This window comes from Stegostoma tigrinum, chromosome 14 (genome assembly GCF_030684315.1).
Source record: "Stegostoma tigrinum isolate sSteTig4 chromosome 14, sSteTig4.hap1, whole genome shotgun sequence".
NCBI lineage: Eukaryota > Metazoa > Chordata > Chondrichthyes > Orectolobiformes > Stegostomatidae > Stegostoma > Stegostoma tigrinum.
Genome location: NC_081367.1, coordinates 55,239,450 through 55,258,228, shown reverse-complemented (window position 1 = coordinate 55,258,228; position 18,779 = coordinate 55,239,450). Strand labels below are relative to the sequence as shown.

The window sequence follows — 18,779 nt, the reverse complement described above, 5'->3', positions numbered from 1 at the left end:
GATCTAACAAGTCAAAACCCCTTAGGATGTTCAATGTTTCTATCAAGTTATCTCCTACTGTTCGAAACTCCAGCGGATACAAGCCTGCCCTTCCAACCTTTCCTCATAAGACAATCCACCCTTTTCCAGGTATTAGTCCAGTAAACCTTCTCTGAACTGTCACATTTACAGCATTTATTGCTCAAGGTAACCAATACTGTGTCCATCCTTCAGATGTTGTCTCACTAGGGCACTGAATAGCTGAAATCAAACTTCCCCACTTTTGTGTTCAATTCTCCTCTGAATAAAGGGTAAAATTCCATTAGCTTTCCTAATTACTTGCTGTACCTGCCTTGTGGTTCATGAAGCAGTGCACCTAGATCTCTCTCAACCTCTGAGCTCTGAAATCTCATTTTCACAATGTGCTTTTTTTTCCCCTTCAGACTTCCTCCCAAAATGGATAATTATATATTTTCCGGCATTATGCATCATTTGCCACATCTTTACCCTCACACTTAATCTATCGATATGTGTCTGTAATCTCTGTATTTATTGCCCGTTCCTTGTCACCTTTGAGGGTTTATCTGCTTGAAGCAACTGATTGTTTCCTGGGTTATATCGGGGACAGTTCAGAGTAAATTACGTTGGTGTGGGACTGGAGGCAAAGAGAAGCCAGAATGGGTAAGAACAGCACCTTTCCCTCTCTAATGGGCATCGCTAAACCAGATGGGATTTATTTTGATAACCTGCTACTTTCATGGTCACTTTTACATGCACCAGCTTATTATTTGAGGTATATTTAGTCTTCCGTTTTTATAAATTAATTGAAAATTTACAAACTGTAAATGACTGGAATCGAACCGAATCCTAACATAACCCCAAAACCACTTGACCCTCCCTCAATACACCCACTTCATCGCTGAAGCAAAGTTCAGGAAGTGTTGAAGACAAACCTGCATTACTCTAGCACCTTTCACGTACTTCAGTGAGTCCTCAAGCAACTGTCCATTTGCAAAAAGCTGTACTCACTGTTGGATTGTGGCAACCATTTTTTTTGCACAGCAAGATCCCAAAGAAATCTATAGTTCGTAATAGAAATTATTTTATTGATGTTGACTGAGGGATACGTATTGGCTGGGAACATTGAGAGATGCCAGCTTGCTTTTCCAACTTTATCATCGATCTGCAACTGAGAGAACTGACAGGGCTTGGGATGCAGGCTCTTCAGAAATATGACACTTCTGACAGCACCGCAATTCCTCTGTCATTGCAGTGCTGTCTCAGTACTAATTGTCTGACAGTGCGGCACCCCCTCTGTACTGTAAAGGTGGAGTCAGCTTGGATTATGTATTCAGGCCTTTGGAATAGTGTTGAAGTGAATTGAGTGCTAAAAACTGAAGCAGATTGATCGCAGGCTGGAGCGGTTGGGAGGTTTTGGAAGTATTTCATGGAGTCTCTGTGTCTGTGCTGTTTGCAGGATCTGGTTTGGTTCATGGATCGCTATCAATTGGAGAAGGAGCTTCTTCAGTCAGTCGGCAGTGAGCTGGGAATCATCTACATGGATCCAGTATGTGTTTTAGACTTCATCTGATTGGCAGCTGTGGGATTGAAATAGTCAGTGTGTTCAGCTCTGACCTTTACCAAATGTCACTTACAACCGGCATAATTCATTTTCCTATTTTGCCATTGTCCCAGTCTTCATATAGAATTGGCCGGTTGATTTGGAGCACGTGATTAACAATGGGGCTGTGGAAACTCTGAAAATCCATCATACAGACGTGACTCGGTTTTCACTGGGTGTTAAAGAAATAATCAACTCAACATCATCAGTTGAGCTTATAATGTGGTTTCTTCACATTTGTCAGACGCACTATGCATCCATTCACTGGGACCTGCTCTCTGCAAACAAAAGGTGAAAGCTCAAACCTTACACCTTCTGCAGGTGCCCCAATGGACCTCATGAAACTGGAAATTCTCCATGATTTTCTCCATGGCAGCGCCTTGGCCAATCTTACCAAGTGACTGTGTATTTGATAATTGAAAAGTCCTTATTCTTGATATATTAAGCTGAGAGATTTGGAGCTGGAATAGGTCACTCAGCTCCTCAATCTTGCTGCACAATTCAATGAGATTGTGACCTGATATTGTCATCCATTTTTATTCTCTTAAGTGTTGGATGGGTACAGTGTAGAGGAAGACTTAATCTGTTTTTGACCCTGTGCTGTACCTCTCCTGGGAATGTTTGATGGGGACAGCGTATGGGGAGATTTACTCTGTATCTAACCCCATGCTGTACCTGCTTTGGGAGCGTTTGACGGGAAAAGTGACAAGGAATATATACTCTGTATCTAACCCTGTGCTGTACATGCACTGGGTATGTTTCAACTAAGTATTGTATTAGCTATCTTGTGGATGTTGCTGCCATAATGTGGTGATAGTCTTGAATTACAGCATTTCACATTCCTGAGAGATAGCAAGAACTGCCGATGCTGGAGTCAGAGATAACACAGTGTGGAGCTGGAGGATGACAGCAGGCCAGGCAGCTTCAGAGGAGCAGGAAAGTTTACATTTCGGGTTATGACCCTTCAGAAATGGATCTGAAGAAGGGTCCCGACCTGAAACGTCAGTTTTCCTGCTTCTCTGATGCTGCCTGGCCTGCTGTGCTCCTCCAGCTCCACACTGTGTTATCCCTATAATTTACACTCCTCGCTGTTTGCTGACACCAACAATCCACCAATAATTTCCAAATGCACGTGGTCAGTCTTGATCAATCTCATTTTGTTCATACACACGGGCAATAAGAAAGCCAATTTTAAAAATACTAACAAAACAAGTGTACTTTGCTTGACACATTTCTTCATTTACCAACATATTGTTTCATTCCGTGCTTTTTATTTTTGTGCTTGCTAGCTTTTTATCACCTTTTTTCAATGTGTCTTGGGTGTGAGATGATGCGTCCTTTGTTGGTTTGGGTGTAATTGGTTGAGTATCTGAGGCAGGTTTGAATTTCACTGATTGAGTCAAGCTTGAAGCTGAAAAGATGCCTTCAGAGCTTGTGCAGGATTGACATTCTGGCTAGTTAAACCTTCTACTTTTTTTAGGATCACATAATGTTATCATCCCTAAGTCTCTATCCCTGAGAAACTCTGACATGCTTTGCATTGAGCCCAGACCATTTGAGTTGTAGATAATTGACCAGTGAGATTGCCACATCCTCACAGTGGTCTCCTGCATCACGATCGCTCTAAACTGCTCCATCAAGAGAACCGGAGACAAAATCCTGTTCAGATTGTTCAGAGATTATGCCCTGTGAGTTATTACAAATACTCGGCACCCAAAAAAAAGGAGTAGAAGTTCCTAATTATTTCAAATGGGCTGGACTTAGAGTGAAATGTTTGAATGGCACGCCAGTTTGAATAATTGTTTCAGGGACTTCTGAAGCAGCGATGGTTCCCTTACTGATTCCCTGATACTGATTGATTAAAAATCAATCTCATCTTGAATATACTTAATGACCCTTGATAGTCACAGATTCACTGTCCTTTTGAGAGAAGAAATTCTTCCTCATCGTTGTCTTGAAAGGACAACTTCCTACTCAGAGATGCTGCATGTGCTTGTAGACTCTCCATCAGGTGAAGATGACCTTTCCACATTGACCCTGTAAGTGCAATTCCTCACATTTATTCAAATTAAACTCCATCTGCCACTCCTCAGCCCAGTAACCCAAATGATCAAAACCTCCTTGTTATCTTGGATAACTTTCTTCATTGTCCACTATACCACCAATGTTGGTGTCATCCACAAATTTACTAACCACATCCCTTAAATTCTCATCCAAATCATTCATAGAAATGACAAACAGAAGTGGACCCAGAACTGGCCCCTATGGGATGCTGCTGGTAACAGGCCCCCAACCGATAAACAACCCTCCCCCACACCCTTTGCCCCCTCCTGTCAAGTCAATTTTGTGTCCAATTGGCAAACTCTCACTGAATTCCACATGATCTAACTTTACTAATTAGTCTACAATGTGGATCCTTGTTAAAGACTTTACATGGACTTTTGTAAGCAATGTCTACCACTCTGCCTTCATTAATCCGTTTGGTCACTTCCTCAAAAAAACCACAGTCAAGTTTATGAGACCCGATTTCCCTCGCCCAAAAGCCATGCTGACTATTCTTAATCATTCCTTGTCTCTCCAAATCCATGCAAATCCTATCCTACAGAATCACCTCCAACAACTTACCCACCATTGATGTTAGACTCACCAGTCTATAGTTCCCTGTCTTCTCCTTACAGCCTTTCTTAAATAAAGGCACAACATTAGACACCTTCAATCTTCTGGCACCTCACCCGTGGTTATAGCTGATACAAATATTTCTGCAAGTGGCCCCATAATTTCCTCCCTAACTTCCCACAACGTCTTGTGGTAATCTTGATCAGTTCCCAGAGATTTATCCACCTAATGTTTTCAACGACCTCCAGCACTTCCTCTTCTGTAATGTTTTCAAACCATCAATGTATATTTCCCCAAGTTCTCTGGCCTCCATTTCTTTCTCGACAATAAAAACTAATGCAAAATATTAATTTAGTATTTGTTCTATCTCCTGAGGTTCAATGCATAGACAACATATAGAGTATTTAAGAGGCCCTATTTTCTCTCTAGTTGCTCTTTTGCTGTTAATGTACTTGTAGAATCTCTTTAGATTAACCTTGACCTTATCAAGATTACGTACCAGCTGCTCAGAGATAGTAAGACCTGCAGATACAGGAGTCAGAGATAATACAGTGTGGAGCTGGAGGAACACAGCAGGCCAGGCAGCATCAGAGAAGCAGGAAAGTTGACATTTCAGCTTCTGAAGAAGGGTCCTGACCCAAAACATCAGCTTTCCTGCCCATTAGGTGCTGCCTAGTCTGCTGTGTTCCTCCAGCTCCACACTATTATCCAAGCACCATCTGTTATTGCTCTACCCTGTTTACTAGCCGATCTGTGTCAGACAATAGCCTGAGAACATCGTCCTCACTACTATAACACAACCAATTTAGGTGCCATTCAATTAAGGTCTCCTCTCATTCCTAGAAACTCAACTGAGTATAGACTCAACCTACTCAACCTCCCCTCATAAGGCAGCTTGTCCATATACAGGATCAACTTAGTGAACCTTCTCTGAACTTCCTCCAATGCCAGTTCATCTTTTCTTGGATCGGGGTCAATCTGCTTGCAGAATTCCAGATGTTGTCTGATGAATGCTCTTGTAGTTTTAGCAAGCCTTCTCTATTTTTCTACTCCATTCTTTTTGAAGTAATGGCCAATATTGTATTACCTTCCCTATGACCCACTGAACTTTTATTCTAGCTCTTTGTAATTTATGCACAAGGACTTCTAAATCCCTCTGTGCTGCAGCTTCTTGCAGTTTTTTCTCTGTTGAAATACTATTCAGCTCCTCTGTTCTTCTTGCCATGTGCATAACCTCATTCCCTCAACCTGGCCATAGCCCTCTGCAGGCACTTTGGTGTCATCCTTACCACTTGCCTTCCCATCTCTTTTAGTGTCACCTGGTCAACAGTACATTCACTTTACTCATCCAACTCATTGGTACATGTTGTAAATAACTGTACCTACAGCACTGATCTGCTTGTGATCTTTGGCTACAACACCCAGTATTGATAACATTATCCTCCATGGAGGAGTCTTGGATTCTCTGATACGACATTAGTTACCGCACTGTCTCCGACTGCATTCAGTGTAAGAGAGGCCAGGAAAGTAATTGTCATGTTAGTATGCTGTATCTGCCCCAGGAGCCATTGGTGGGAACAATATGGAGACTGTTTAACCATGGCACAGGGTATGTTTGTTGGGGGCAGTGTAGAGGGAGATTTATTCTGTATCTAACCCCACAGTATTCCTGTCCTGGGAATGACTGCTAAAATGTAAAACATTCCAGTTCCTGCTCATTCTCCTGAGGCAAAGAACAAGATTTTCTGTTGTTTTTCACCTTTTGACTTGTGCAGAAAGCACCCTGAAATGGCAAAAATTATTTTTCTTGATTATTGTTGACCTCCAGACAACATACATTCATTTTAGATGTTGATAGCTATTTTTTACTACAGAAATTAATTTGTGGGCTTTGTTTTCTGCTTTTTAGATTAACTGGACTGTCTCTGGAGTGAAACACGAAAATCAGGATCATCCTGAGAGGTGGGAATTATGGGATAGTCCCCTCTTGTGGTTTTCGAAAGATATTGCCCAAACTGTGACAGTTTATTGAAATGGCTTAAATTTCCCACTATTCCAGATTGTACCCTTCTGCATTTGTTTGGATTTTTTTGTCCACTTTCTCAATCTGCATAGATGTATCCATTCTATCAGTTAACACCCTTTGGGAAGGCAATAAAAATGGCAGTTACATACAATATAATTTTGAGAGCTCAAAAGTGTTGTGATGGTCCTGGTCAGGAAGCAATGGTTCATATCCCATCTTCTCCTGAGATGTTTAATAACATCTCTGAAGAGGTTGATGTAGAAAATATCCATGAATTAGTTACTTCCCAGCACACTTACTGTGCTCACTGGTTCTGAGGCCAACATCAACCCTAATTTTAAATTCTCATCCTCATCTTCAACTCCCTCCACTGTCTCTCTCTGTACCTCCGTCACCTCTTATGATCTTCCAAGAACTCTGCACTTCTCTAACTGTAGCCTTTTGAGAATTCCCTGCTTTCCGTCATTCTGCTGTTAGTGCCCTCAGCTCCCTTAACTTTAGAAACCCCTCCCTAAACCTCACCACCTCTCTACCTTCCTCTTGGACACACCTCTCCCTTGACCCCAACCCCAGCCACTCTTTCTGTGGGTTGAGGTCATATTTTCTCTGATTACCCTCTTGTGGAAGAGGCTGAAACATTGGCATCATGTTAAAGATGTTCTTGAAATACCAGTTCATCCTGACGGGAAGGTCCCGTTTCCTAGACAACCAGGCCTCTGGCTGAGGATTTTCCTGTTGGTTTAAAGATGGAGGGGTATAACTCCCTCACTGGATGAGTTTCGACTAAGTGTAGATGAGGTGCTGCCTCAATTGATCGGAAGAGGATGATGGGATTTTAATTCTAACCTGTCTTTCCACCAACAGGTGGATGCCAGAGAAGGAGGGAAGTTTGAAGGAGCCAGAAATGCCAATGAGCCACAAGAGAAAGATGGAGAGAAAGGTTCCGCAACAAAGACAAGAAGGTAAGAGAATAAATCCAGTGAGAACTGATATTGTTACTGAGAGAGAATGGATGAGACACTGACCAGGAATCTCTCACCCAAAAACAACCCCATTTCACTGACAGCCACTGGGGACTGAGCAGTTTGTCTCCTTCTCATGGAGCCATCCTCTAGACAACCTCCACCTCCAACCCCTTCCTCTATATACCCCTCAATCCCATCCTATCCGCTCCCCTCTTCTCCTTATCCTTCGATCTCATCTTATCCGCTCCCCTCCTCTCCATACACCCCAATCCCATCCCATCCATTCCCATCCTCTCCATACCCCTCAATTCCATCCTAGCCGCTCCGCTCCTCTCCTTACCCTTCGATCTCATCTTATCCGTTCCCCTCCTCTCCATACACCCCAATCCCATCCCATCCATTCCCATCCTCTCCATACCCCTCAATTCCATCCTAGCCGCTCCGCTCCTCTCCTTATCCTTCAATCACATCTTATCCGCTCCCCTCCTCTCCACAACACTCAATCCCACCCTATCCACTCCCCTCCTCTCCATACCCCTCAATCCCATCCCATCAGCTCCCCTCCTCTCCACACACCTCAATCCCATCCCATCCACGCCCCTCCACTCCTTATCCCTCAAACCCATCCCATCCACTCCCCTCCTCTCCACACCCCTCAATCCCATCCCATCCACTCCCCTCCTCTCCTTATCCCTCAAACCCATCTTATCGCCTCCCCTCCTCTCCATACCCCTGAATCCCATCCCATCCACTCCCCTCCTCTCCTTATCCCTCAAACCCATCCCATCCACTCCCCTCCTGTCCTTACCCCTCAATCCCGTCCTATCCGCTCCCCTCCTCTCCTTATCCCTCAAACCCATCCTATCACCTCCCCTCCTCTCCACACCCCTCAATCCCATCCCATCCACTCCCCTCCTCTCCTTATCCCTCAAACCCATCCCATCCACTCCCTTCCTCTCCTTATCCCCCAAACCCATCCTATCCGCTCCCCTCCTCTCCATAACACTCAATCCCATCCCATCCGCTCCCCTCCTCTCCTTATCCCCCTATCCCATCCCATCCACTCCCTTCCTCTCCACACCCCTCAATCCCATCCCATCCACTCGCCTCCTCTCCTCTTCCCTCAAACCCATCCTATCCGCTCCCTTCCTCTCCTTATCCCTCAATCCCATCCCATCCACTCCCTTCCTCTCCTTATCCCTCAAACCCATCCTATCTGCTTCACGCCTCTCCATATCCCTCAATCCCATCCCATCCACTCCCCTCCTCTCATTACCCCTCAAACCCATTCTATCCGCTCCCCTCCCCTCCATATCCCTCAATCCCATCCCATCCACTCCCCGCCTCTCCTTATCCCTCAATCCCATCCTATCTGCTCCCCTCCTCTCCATAACACTCAATCCCATCCCATCCGCTCCCCACCTCTCCATATCCCCCTATCCCATCCCATCCACTCCCTTCCTCTCCATATCCCTCAATCCCATCCTATCCGCTCCTCTCCTCTCCACACCCCTCAAACCCATCCTACCCGCTCCCCTCCTCTCCATACCACTCAATCCCATCCCATCCACTCCCCTCCTCTCATTACCCCTCAAACCCATCCTATCCACTCCCCTCCTCTCCACACCCCTCAATCCCATCCTATCCGCTCCTCTCCTCTCCATAACACTCAATCCCATCCCATCCGCTCCCCTCCTCTCCTTATCCCCCTATCCCATCCCATCCACTCCCTTCCTCTCCACACCCCTCAATCCCATCCCATCCACTCCCCTCTTCTCCACACCCCTCAATCCCATTCCATCCACTCCCCTCCTCTCCTTACCCCTCAATCCCATCCTATCCGCTCCCCTCCTCTTCATTACACTCAATCTCATCCCATCCGCTCCCCTCATCTCTTTATCCCTCAATCCCATCCCATCCGCTCCCCTCCTCTCCACACCCCTCAATCCCATCCCATCCACTCCCCTCCTCTCCTTATCCCTCAAACCCATCCTATCACCTCCCCTCCTCTCCATACCTGTCAATCCAATCCCATCCACTCCCCTCCTCTCCATACACCCCTCAAACCCATCCTATCCGCTCCCCTCCTCTCCATATCCCTCAAACCCATCCCATACACTCCGTTCCTCTCCATAATCCCCTATCCCATCCCATCCACTCCCTTCCGCTCCATATCCCTCAATCCTATCCTGTACACTCCCCGCCTCTCCTTACCCCTCAATCCCATCCTATCTGCTCCCCTCCTCTCCTTATCCCTCAATCCCATCCCATCCACTCCACTCCACTCCATATCCCCCTATCCCATCCCATCCACTCCCTTCCTCTCCATATCCTTGAATCCCATCCCATCCACTTCCCTCCTCTCCATACCCCTCAATCCCATCCCATCCACTCCCCTCCTCTCCTTATCTTTCAATCCCATCCCATCCGCTCCCCTCCTCTCCTTATCCCTCAAACTCATCCCATCCCCTCCCTTCCTCTCCATACCCCTCAACCCCATCCCATCCACTCCCCTCCTCTCCTTATTCCTCAAACACATCCTATCCACTCCCCTCCCCTCCTTATCCCTCAATCCCATCCCATCCACTCCACTCCTCCTTATCCTTCAATCCCATCCCATCCACCCCATTCCTCTCCATATCCCTCAATCTCATCCCATCCACTCGCCTCCTCTCCTCTTCCCTCAAACCCACCCTATCCGCTCCCTTCCTCTCCTTATCCCTCAATCCCATCCCATCCACTCCCCTCCTCTCCTTATCCCTCAAACCCATCCTATCTGCTTCATGCCTCTCCATACCCCTCATCTTATCCACTCCCCTCCTCTCCATAACACGCAATCCCATCCTATCTGCTCCTCTCCTCTCCATACCCCTCAATCCCATCCCCATCCACTCCCCTCCTCTCCATACCCGTCAATCCCATCCCATCCATTCCGTTCCTCTCCATATCCCCCATCCCATCCCACCCATTCTCCTCCTCTCCTTATCTCTCAAACCCATCCCATCCACTCCCCTCCTCTCTTTATATCCCTCAATCCCATCCCATCCACTCCTCTCCTCTCCTTATACCTCAAACCCATCCTATCCGCTCCACGCCTCTCCACACCCCTCAATCCCATCCCATCCACTCCGTTCCTCTTCGTATCCCCATATCCCATCCCATCCCATCCCATCCACTGTCCTCCTCTCCTTATCCCTCAAACCCATCCCATATGCTCCCCTCCTCTCCTTACCCCTCAATCCCATCCCATCCACTCTGTTCCTCTCCATATCCCTCAATCCCATCCCATCCTTTCCCCTCCTCTCCTTATCCTTCAATCCCATTCCATCCACTCCCGTCCTCTCTATACCCCTCAATCCCATCCCATCCGCTCCCCTCCTTACCTTATCCGTCAGATCCATCCCATCCATCCCCTCTTCTCCATACCCCTCAATCCCATTCCCATCCTTTCCCCTCCTCTCCTTATCCCTCAATCCCATTCCCATCCACTCCCCTCCTCTCCTTATCGCTCAATCCCATCCCATCCACTCCCCTCCTCTCCTTATCTCTCAAACCCATCCTATCTGCTTCTCTCCTCTCCAAACCCCTCAATCCCATCCCATCCATTCCCCTCCTCTCCTTATCCCTCAATCCCATCCCATGCAACCCCTTCCTCTATATTTCCCTCTATTCCATCCCACCCACTCCCCTCCTCTCCTTATCCCTCCAACCCATCCCATCTGCTCCCCTCCTCTCCATACCCCTCAATCCCATCCCATCTACTCCGTTCCTGTCCATATCCCTCAATCCCATCCTATCCAACCCCTTCCTCTATATTTCCCTCAATCCCATCCCATCTACTCCCCTCCTCTCCATACCCCTCAATCCCATTCCCATCCTTTCCTCTCCTCTCCTTATCCTTCAATCCCATTCCATCCGCTCCCCTCCTCTCCATACCCCTCAGTCCCATCTCATCCACTCTCCTCCTCGCCTTATCTGTCAGATCCATCCCATCCACTCCCCTCCTCTCCTTATCCCTCAATCCCATCCCATCCACTCCCTTCATCTCCATATCCATCAATCCCATCCCATCCATACCCTTCTTCTCCATATCCCTCAATCCCATCCCATCCACCCACCTCCTCTCCATATCCCCCGATTCCATCCCATCCACTCCCTTTTTCTCCATATCCCTCAATCCCATCCTGTCCAATCCCTTCCCCTCCATATCCCTCAATCCCATTCCATCCACTCCCCTCGTCTCGATATCCCTCGTCTCGATATCCTTCGTCTCCATATCCCTCGTCTCCGTATCCCTCGTCTCCATATCCCTCGATCCATCCCATCTACTCCCCTCCTCTCCATATTGTTCAAACCCACCCAGTCCACTCCTCCTCTCCACATCCTTCAATCCCATCTCATCCATTCTCTCCTCCCCATATCCCTCAAACCCATCCCGTCCATTCCTCTCCACACCCTTCAACCTTGCTCCTTTCCATCCCACCTACCCAGCTGTCGGTGACAGATGGCTGCTGGGAGATTCGAGGCACCTGGTTTCACTGAGCTCTGTGTCATCTTTCAGGTGGACCCTTGCTCTATGACCGGGTAAAACTTGTCTATGACTCGCAGCAAATGAACGGGAGCCAACGAGTGCTCCTTGACGATGTGATCACTGCACAGGAATGCCGCGAGCTGTTCCACTTGGCCAGTGTGAGTGTCCCAAGGTTTTGTTGGTGTTTCGCATGTGTCTGTCCCACCTGGAACCTTTCTTTCCCCCTAACCAAGTTGTCCATATTTTCACAGTCCATTGCACTGGCGGGAGATGGTTACAGAGGCAAGACATCACCACACACACCTAATGAGCGCTTTGAAGGAGCAACTGTCTATAAGGCCCTTGTGGTGAGCAAACATTCTGGAGTTCAGGTTCTTCAACAATACCTTCCACACACATGACCACTACCATCATGAAAAACCGGGGCAGTAGTTGCATGGGAACACCACCATCTACAAGTTGCCCTTCAAGCCATACACCACCCTGACATGGAAATGTATTGCTATTCTGTAGCTTAACTTGAACTAATGACGGAAGAAAGAATTACTAACGTGCGACATTAACTATATCTGTAAGATCGTAAGACCAAAGGACATAGGAGCAGAATTAGACAATTTGGTCCATTGAGTCTGTTCTGCTGTTTGATCAATGCTGATTCTCTTGCCTTTTACCCATAACCCTTGATCCCCTTACTAATCAAGAGCCTTTCTATCTCTGCCTTAAATACATTCAATGACTTGATCTCCATAGAGTTCTGTGGTGGGAGTTCCACAGATTCACCATCCCCTGGCTGAAGAAATTCCTCCTTACCTCCATTCCAAAGGGTCATCCCTTCACTATAAGGCTGTGCCTTCATGTCCTAGTCTGTCCTTATAGAGAAACATCTTCTCCATGTCTGCTGTATCCGGGCCTTTCAGCATTCAGGAAGTTTCAATCAGGTCCCTCCTCATCCTTCTAAACTTCTTCAAGTACAGATCTAGAGTCATCAACCATTCTCATTACAAGCCTTTCATCCCCAGGATCAGTCTTACAAACCTCCTCTGGAATCCCTCTAACACCAAATACAGAGCCCAAAATGTGACCTGACCAGAGCCTTATACAGCAGTATATCTCTCCTTGTATGTTCCAGCCCTCTTGAAATGAATGCTGACATTGCATTCGCCTTCCTAACTGCCACCTGAAACTGCATATTAAATTTAAGAGAATATGAACTAGGATTCCTCAGCCCCATTCTACTTCCTATTTCCAAAGCCTTTCCCTATTTAGAAAATAGCGTACACCTCCTACTCATCCCTGCAAAACGCATAACCTCACACTTTCCTACTTTGTGTCACATGTACAACTTCTTTGCCCACTCTCCTAACCTATCCAGGTCCTTCTGTAGCTTCACCAGTTCCTCATCTATCTGTCCCTCCACCTATCTTTTGAATCATCTGCAAACTTACCCCTAAATTCTTTCAAAACCCAGAACACACACACACTTTCTCACCGTTAAGATGGGTTACAGACCAATAGTTTAACATGCTTACTATGGATGGAAAAATAATATTGACAGAGTAAGCAAAAGTTTGAAGATTACAAGTCCAGATTTGAAGTGTGGGTTAAATTGTTCCTTTTTATTTATCACTGATGACACATTGCTGTATGTTAGGCAGTAGTTTCTCTTTAATTAGCCAGTTGATGAGTGGACTTAGGTCTTGTTTTAGATTTCTTTCTTTTAAGCTTTTCTCTCTTTAACTCGACACGGAGAGAGAGTGGGAGAGATGGATGCTTTCTGGTCGCAGGCTCTGAATGTTTCTTTCTGTTGTCCTGGTTTTCAACACACTGCAACTCAGTGTTGCTCAGGGCTGTTGTAAGGCCGAATTTCCTTAACTCAGTGGATTCTTGGTGTGACTCAGTATTTAATGCTCCTTCTTATTGCATCAAAAATCAACATTGCATTGCATGGATCAACAGGAATTACTCGGGGAGTGTCCTAGGCCTAATGATCTTCAGCTGCTTCATGAATCACCTTCCCTCCATCATAAAGTCAGAAATAGGAGTCTGAGTTCAGGATTGCACAATGTTCAGGACCATTTGTGACTCCTCAGATGCAGAAATGGTTCGTGCCCAAATGCAGTCAGACCTGGACAATATCAACCTTTGGGCAAATAAACACAAATGTGCCACACAAGTGCCAGGCAATGACCATCTCTAACTAGCGAAAATCTAACCATCATCCTTTGACATTCAATGGCATCACTGCCACTGAATCCTCCAATATCTACATCATGAGAGTTACAATTGACCAGAAACTGAACTCCTACAGCCATAAAAATACTGTGGCTGCAAGAGCAGGTCAGAAGCTAGGACTGCTGCATTCAGTAACTTATCTCCTGACTCCTAAAAGCTTGTCCATGATCTACAAGGCAGGAATCAGAATTGTGATGGAATACCCCCCCTCCCACTTGCCTGGATAAGTGCAACTCCATCAACATTCAAGAAACTTGACACTATCCAGGACAAAGCACCCAGCTTGATTGGCACCACATCCTCAAACATTCACTCCCTCCACCACCAAGGCTCAGGAGCAGCAGTGCATAATATCTACAAAAGATGCACTGCAGAAATTTACCAAAACTCCTTAGACAGCACCCTCCAAACCAATGAGTACTTGCATCTAGAAGGATAAGGACAGCAGATATATGGGAACATCACCAGCTACAAGTTCCCGTGCCAGCTACTCACCATCCTGACTTGGAATATGTTGCCATTCTTTCACTGTCACTGGGTCAAAATCCTGGAGTTCCCTTGCTATGGTCATTGTGAGTCCACATACAGGACATAGGCTATAGAGGCCCAAGAAGGCAGCTCACCACCATGTTTTCAAGAGCAACCAGGGATACACATCAAATCTAGCTCAGCCAATGAATCTGACACTCTAGTAATAAATAGTAATTTAGAAAATGATAGCACATGATTTTCAAGTCCTAAAACATTCCTGGGATTTCTGTTATAGCAATCCAACTTCCTTTTCAAGTTATAGCCCCATATTTAAAACTAAATGTCTCTTACCGCATTCCCCAGCCCCACACCAGTGTCCAGTTTCAAGTTGAAACTGTCTCCTGTTTCTCTCCCTGACTGAGACTATTTGTAGACCAATTATTGTTTGAGGAAAGGGAAGAAGAGATTAGAACATTTGCTCAGTGCACGTTGGATGAATGGCTTTTCTGTTTGAAGCAATGTTCCACTTGTACTCCATGCATCCTGACCCTTTGAATGTTGATAATTCCACTCCTCTCTTTCAGTATGGCTATGAAGGTCGGATCCCATTGCACAGAGCCAGGTTATTCTACGACGTTAGTGAAAAGGCTAGGAAGATTATTCAATCCTATTTCTTGTTGAACTCCACACTTTACTTCTCATACACTCACCTGGTCTGCAGAACAGCTATCGAAGGTGAGGGTCCTTTCTGTAGACAGTGAATGACGTCAGACCATGTCTTCAAAGAATGAGTGAAGACTTTTGTGACAAAGTAATTGTCAAAGATGAAGTTCCATTGCGATGAACCCAGAGTGGGAAAGCTGTGACTGAGGACTGGGTTGATGTATCAATTGACTGAGTGGAAATGAAAGTAACTGGGATTATTCTCTTGAGAGCAGAGAATGTTAAGGCAGGTATTGAACAGATCGAATTTAAAATCGCAAGGTGTTCTGATAAAGTAAATACAGGGAAAACATTTGCAGTGGAAGGAGGGTTGGTGAAAAGAAGGGCATAGATCAAAGAAAATCAGCAAAGAACCACAGTGTTGGATGAGAAATTTCTTTTTATGCTTTTTTTTGTTGTATTCATTCATGGGAGTGACATGTAGATTTTGTTCCCAAATGAGGTTTTACAACAATCGGCACAGTGATTACACAGTTGCCACTAGATTAGCTTTTTATTCCACTTCTCTTTTTCAATCTGTCATGGTGAGATTCAAATCCACATTCTCAGAACAATGGCCTGAGACTCTGAACGAGCAGTCCCAGTGATATTATCACTCTGCCACCACCAAACTCAGTGGTGTGATGGTTTCAATACACTGCTGGTGAGTATAGACACAGTGGGAACTTGCAAAGAGCCATCACAGGATTAATGGGCTAAATGACTTTGTATGACATATTTCTGTTTGTATTGTCGGATGCAGAGCATTTGCTACTAACCCCACACACTTCCAGCACTCAGAAACTGCCCCCTCCCCCAAGGCTAGCTACAACTGCTGCATTTGGCGATTTCCTAGGCAAAATCAGCTGTTTTGTGTAAACCATCAGTGACCCTTTACTGGCTTACTGCAGCCACTGGAATCTCGCTATCTGAACTGCAGCTGGAAAACGTATTGTGAAATTGTGCACGTCATTGCCTGTGTCAGTGTGGATTAGTCAGTAGCATTTTCTAAGAAGCACACTTCAAACAAAGGCTCAGCAGCTCAAAACCCAGCTATTGTTGACTAGAGAGACTTATAGTGGCTGCAGCTTTTTGTGTTGAACACATCAGGATAGTTCGCAAGAATGCCAAATTTCAAATAATTACAGCATTTTATACTGCAGGAGAAAGGTTTTTTTTTCATTGTTTGATAAGCTAGTCTATCATTGTTGCTTTCTCCATGACAACTCCATAACTAAGTGGAGATGATTTGCCAATCGGTCAGCACCTTTTTATGTATAAAATTATTGTGAATGAATTGAATTTTGGCATTTTTATATTTTTCCTGATCAGTGTAGGGCAAAAAGCTTCAGCAAAATCTCTGTCTTCAGAGTCTACACAAGACTTCATGAAGGAAATATTGGCCGGAGTGCAACACAGATTCAACAGGATCATCCCGGGTTTTAAAGGGCTCTATTGTGGGGACGAATTCATAAATTAAACTCCGGCTTTTAATGAAGTAAGATAATGAATAGATTATTTAAAAACAACAGAGAACCAGCTAGTTAAACCAGCATGTGCTTGCCCATTTTTGAATTGAGCAATGCAATTCATTGCAGTGCTCTAGTTTGCTCCTCCCCATGTTCCCTTCCAATGTCTATCCAGAACACAACATGTTGCTTGAGAAAATTCACTTCCTTGTGTCCTGCCAGCTTCAGTGGCAAATACTGCTCCATCAGTGTCCCTCTGGTTACTGAGCCCCTATATCATCTCCCTCTTTTCGGCAGCCATTCTCCCCACTTTCTTCTGCACCCTCTCCGAGGTCTTCGTGTTGCTTCAAAAGAATGTGACCCAGAATTGGACGCAATCTTCCGGTTGAGGCTTTCCTAATGTTTTACCGCAAATTGAGATGTTTATAATGATCACCATGCTGGGAAGACACATCGATGTCCAATTTCTCACATGTTGGTATTTCTCATAGTTGGTGTTCCTGCCTTTTCCTGTCCTGGGGTGTAGGTCTTCCCACATCTTGGAATGCCTGCTTATATTTGCATGTTTCTGCATACCAGTGGGGTTGTTGCCTGATCATTGAGCTGGAAAAATGCCATGAAATCGGAGCTTTTCAAATTTGATCAGAGAAAATGAGTTGTAAGAAAGGAGTGTGAGTACACATTCAGATCATTCATGATCTTATTGAATGGCTGAGCAGGTTCAAGGGACTGAATGGCCTACTCTTGCTCTCAATTTGTGTGTACATGTGTGTCAATTAAAGAGCATTGTGTTCAGGCAGTTCAGGGAGCTGGAGTGGACGGACATTAGATTTCACTAAGTACAATGTGCAGTGGACTAAAATCTTGACCATATCTTCCAGGCCAACAAGACAATCGTAATGATTTGAGCCACCCAGTCCATGCTGATAACTGCCTTCTTGACCCAGATGCCAATGAATGCTGGAAGGAACCACCAGCTTACACTTACAGGGACTACAGGTAATGGGGTGTATCATCAACTGTGTGCCCATAGGGGTTCACGGTAGCAGGGTGTTCCATCAACTGCATGGAGACAAGAGTCAACAGTGGGATGTACCACTATCTATGTGTCAGTGTGGATTACTGGAAGTGCTGCCAAGTGTGTAATCTTGAGAAAACTAGAAGAACTATGGATGCTGGAAATCAAACAAAAGCAGAAATTACTGGAGAAATTCAGCAAGTCTGGCAGCATCTGTGGAGAGAAATCAGAGTTAATGCTTCGGGTCCAGTAACCCTTCAAGGGTCACTGTATGTGTGTGTGTAATCCTGAGAGTTTGATCACATGGTGTGAGAATATTGTTGCCTTTACCATGTAGGATTGAGTCTGCTGCAGTGAATTTTTTCACACAACGTGTTATGATGAAGATTTCTCTGAACCACACTGAGAGGTAGTGTGAGAAAGTCAACTGTGTTATTTCTCACAGCTCCTGATAATGACCCATCATTTACCAACTCTCCCTGCACCTGGATTCAACTCAGCTAGGATTTTATAGTGAGGGAAATTTCAGTACAGGATATTTAGTCTCTGTTCCTGTAAATAACTTCAACTATTCACTCTGTCATCCTACCAAGATCAATGATTTACTTTTATTCTTTCCTGGAATGTGGGAGTCACTGGCTAAGCCAACAGTCATTATCAATCCCGAATCACACTTCGGAAGATGATGATGAGTCACTGTTTGATTGGGTCTCTGGACTACTTCAGAGGGCAGTTAAGAGTCAACCCACATTGCAGTGGGACTGGAGTCATGTATAGGTCAGGACAGATTAGATTCCCTACAGTGTGGAAACAGGCCCTTCGGCCCAACAAGTCCACACCGCCCCTTGAAGTATCCCACCCAGACCCATCCCCTTATAACCCGCACACCCCTGAACACTATGGGCAATTTTAGTATGGCCAGTCCACCTAACCTGCACATCTTTGGACTGTGGGAGGAAACTGGAGCACCTGGAGGAAACCCACGCAGACACGGGGAGAATGTGCAAACTCCACACAGACAGTCACCCGAGGCTGGAATCGAACCTGGGTCCCTGGCGCTGTGAGGCTGCAGTGCTAACCACTGAGCCACCGTGCCACCCACAAGATTTCACTCTCTAGAGGACATTAATAAACCAGATTAAGCTCCTA

The 18,779-nt window shown here is 45.6% G+C and overlaps 1 protein-coding gene across 2 annotated transcripts in view; it reads left to right on the top strand.

Annotated features, from left to right (window-relative positions):
- The window catches only part of p3h2 (prolyl 3-hydroxylase 2), a 171,747-nt gene that overhangs the window by 128,131 nt on the left and 24,837 nt on the right, over positions 1-18,779 (top strand). For both annotated transcript variants that reach the window (XM_048541785.2, XM_048541784.2), the window contains exons 6-12: positions 1,457-1,546; positions 6,126-6,178; positions 7,107-7,204; positions 11,769-11,896; positions 11,990-12,085; positions 15,026-15,176; positions 17,494-17,611. In XM_048541785.2, coding sequence (XP_048397742.1) covers positions 1,457-1,546; positions 6,126-6,178; positions 7,107-7,204; positions 11,769-11,896; positions 11,990-12,085; positions 15,026-15,176; positions 17,494-17,611 — 734 coding nt within the window. The remainder of the gene's footprint in view (positions 1-1,456; positions 1,547-6,125; positions 6,179-7,106; positions 7,205-11,768; positions 11,897-11,989; positions 12,086-15,025; positions 15,177-17,493; positions 17,612-18,779) is intronic.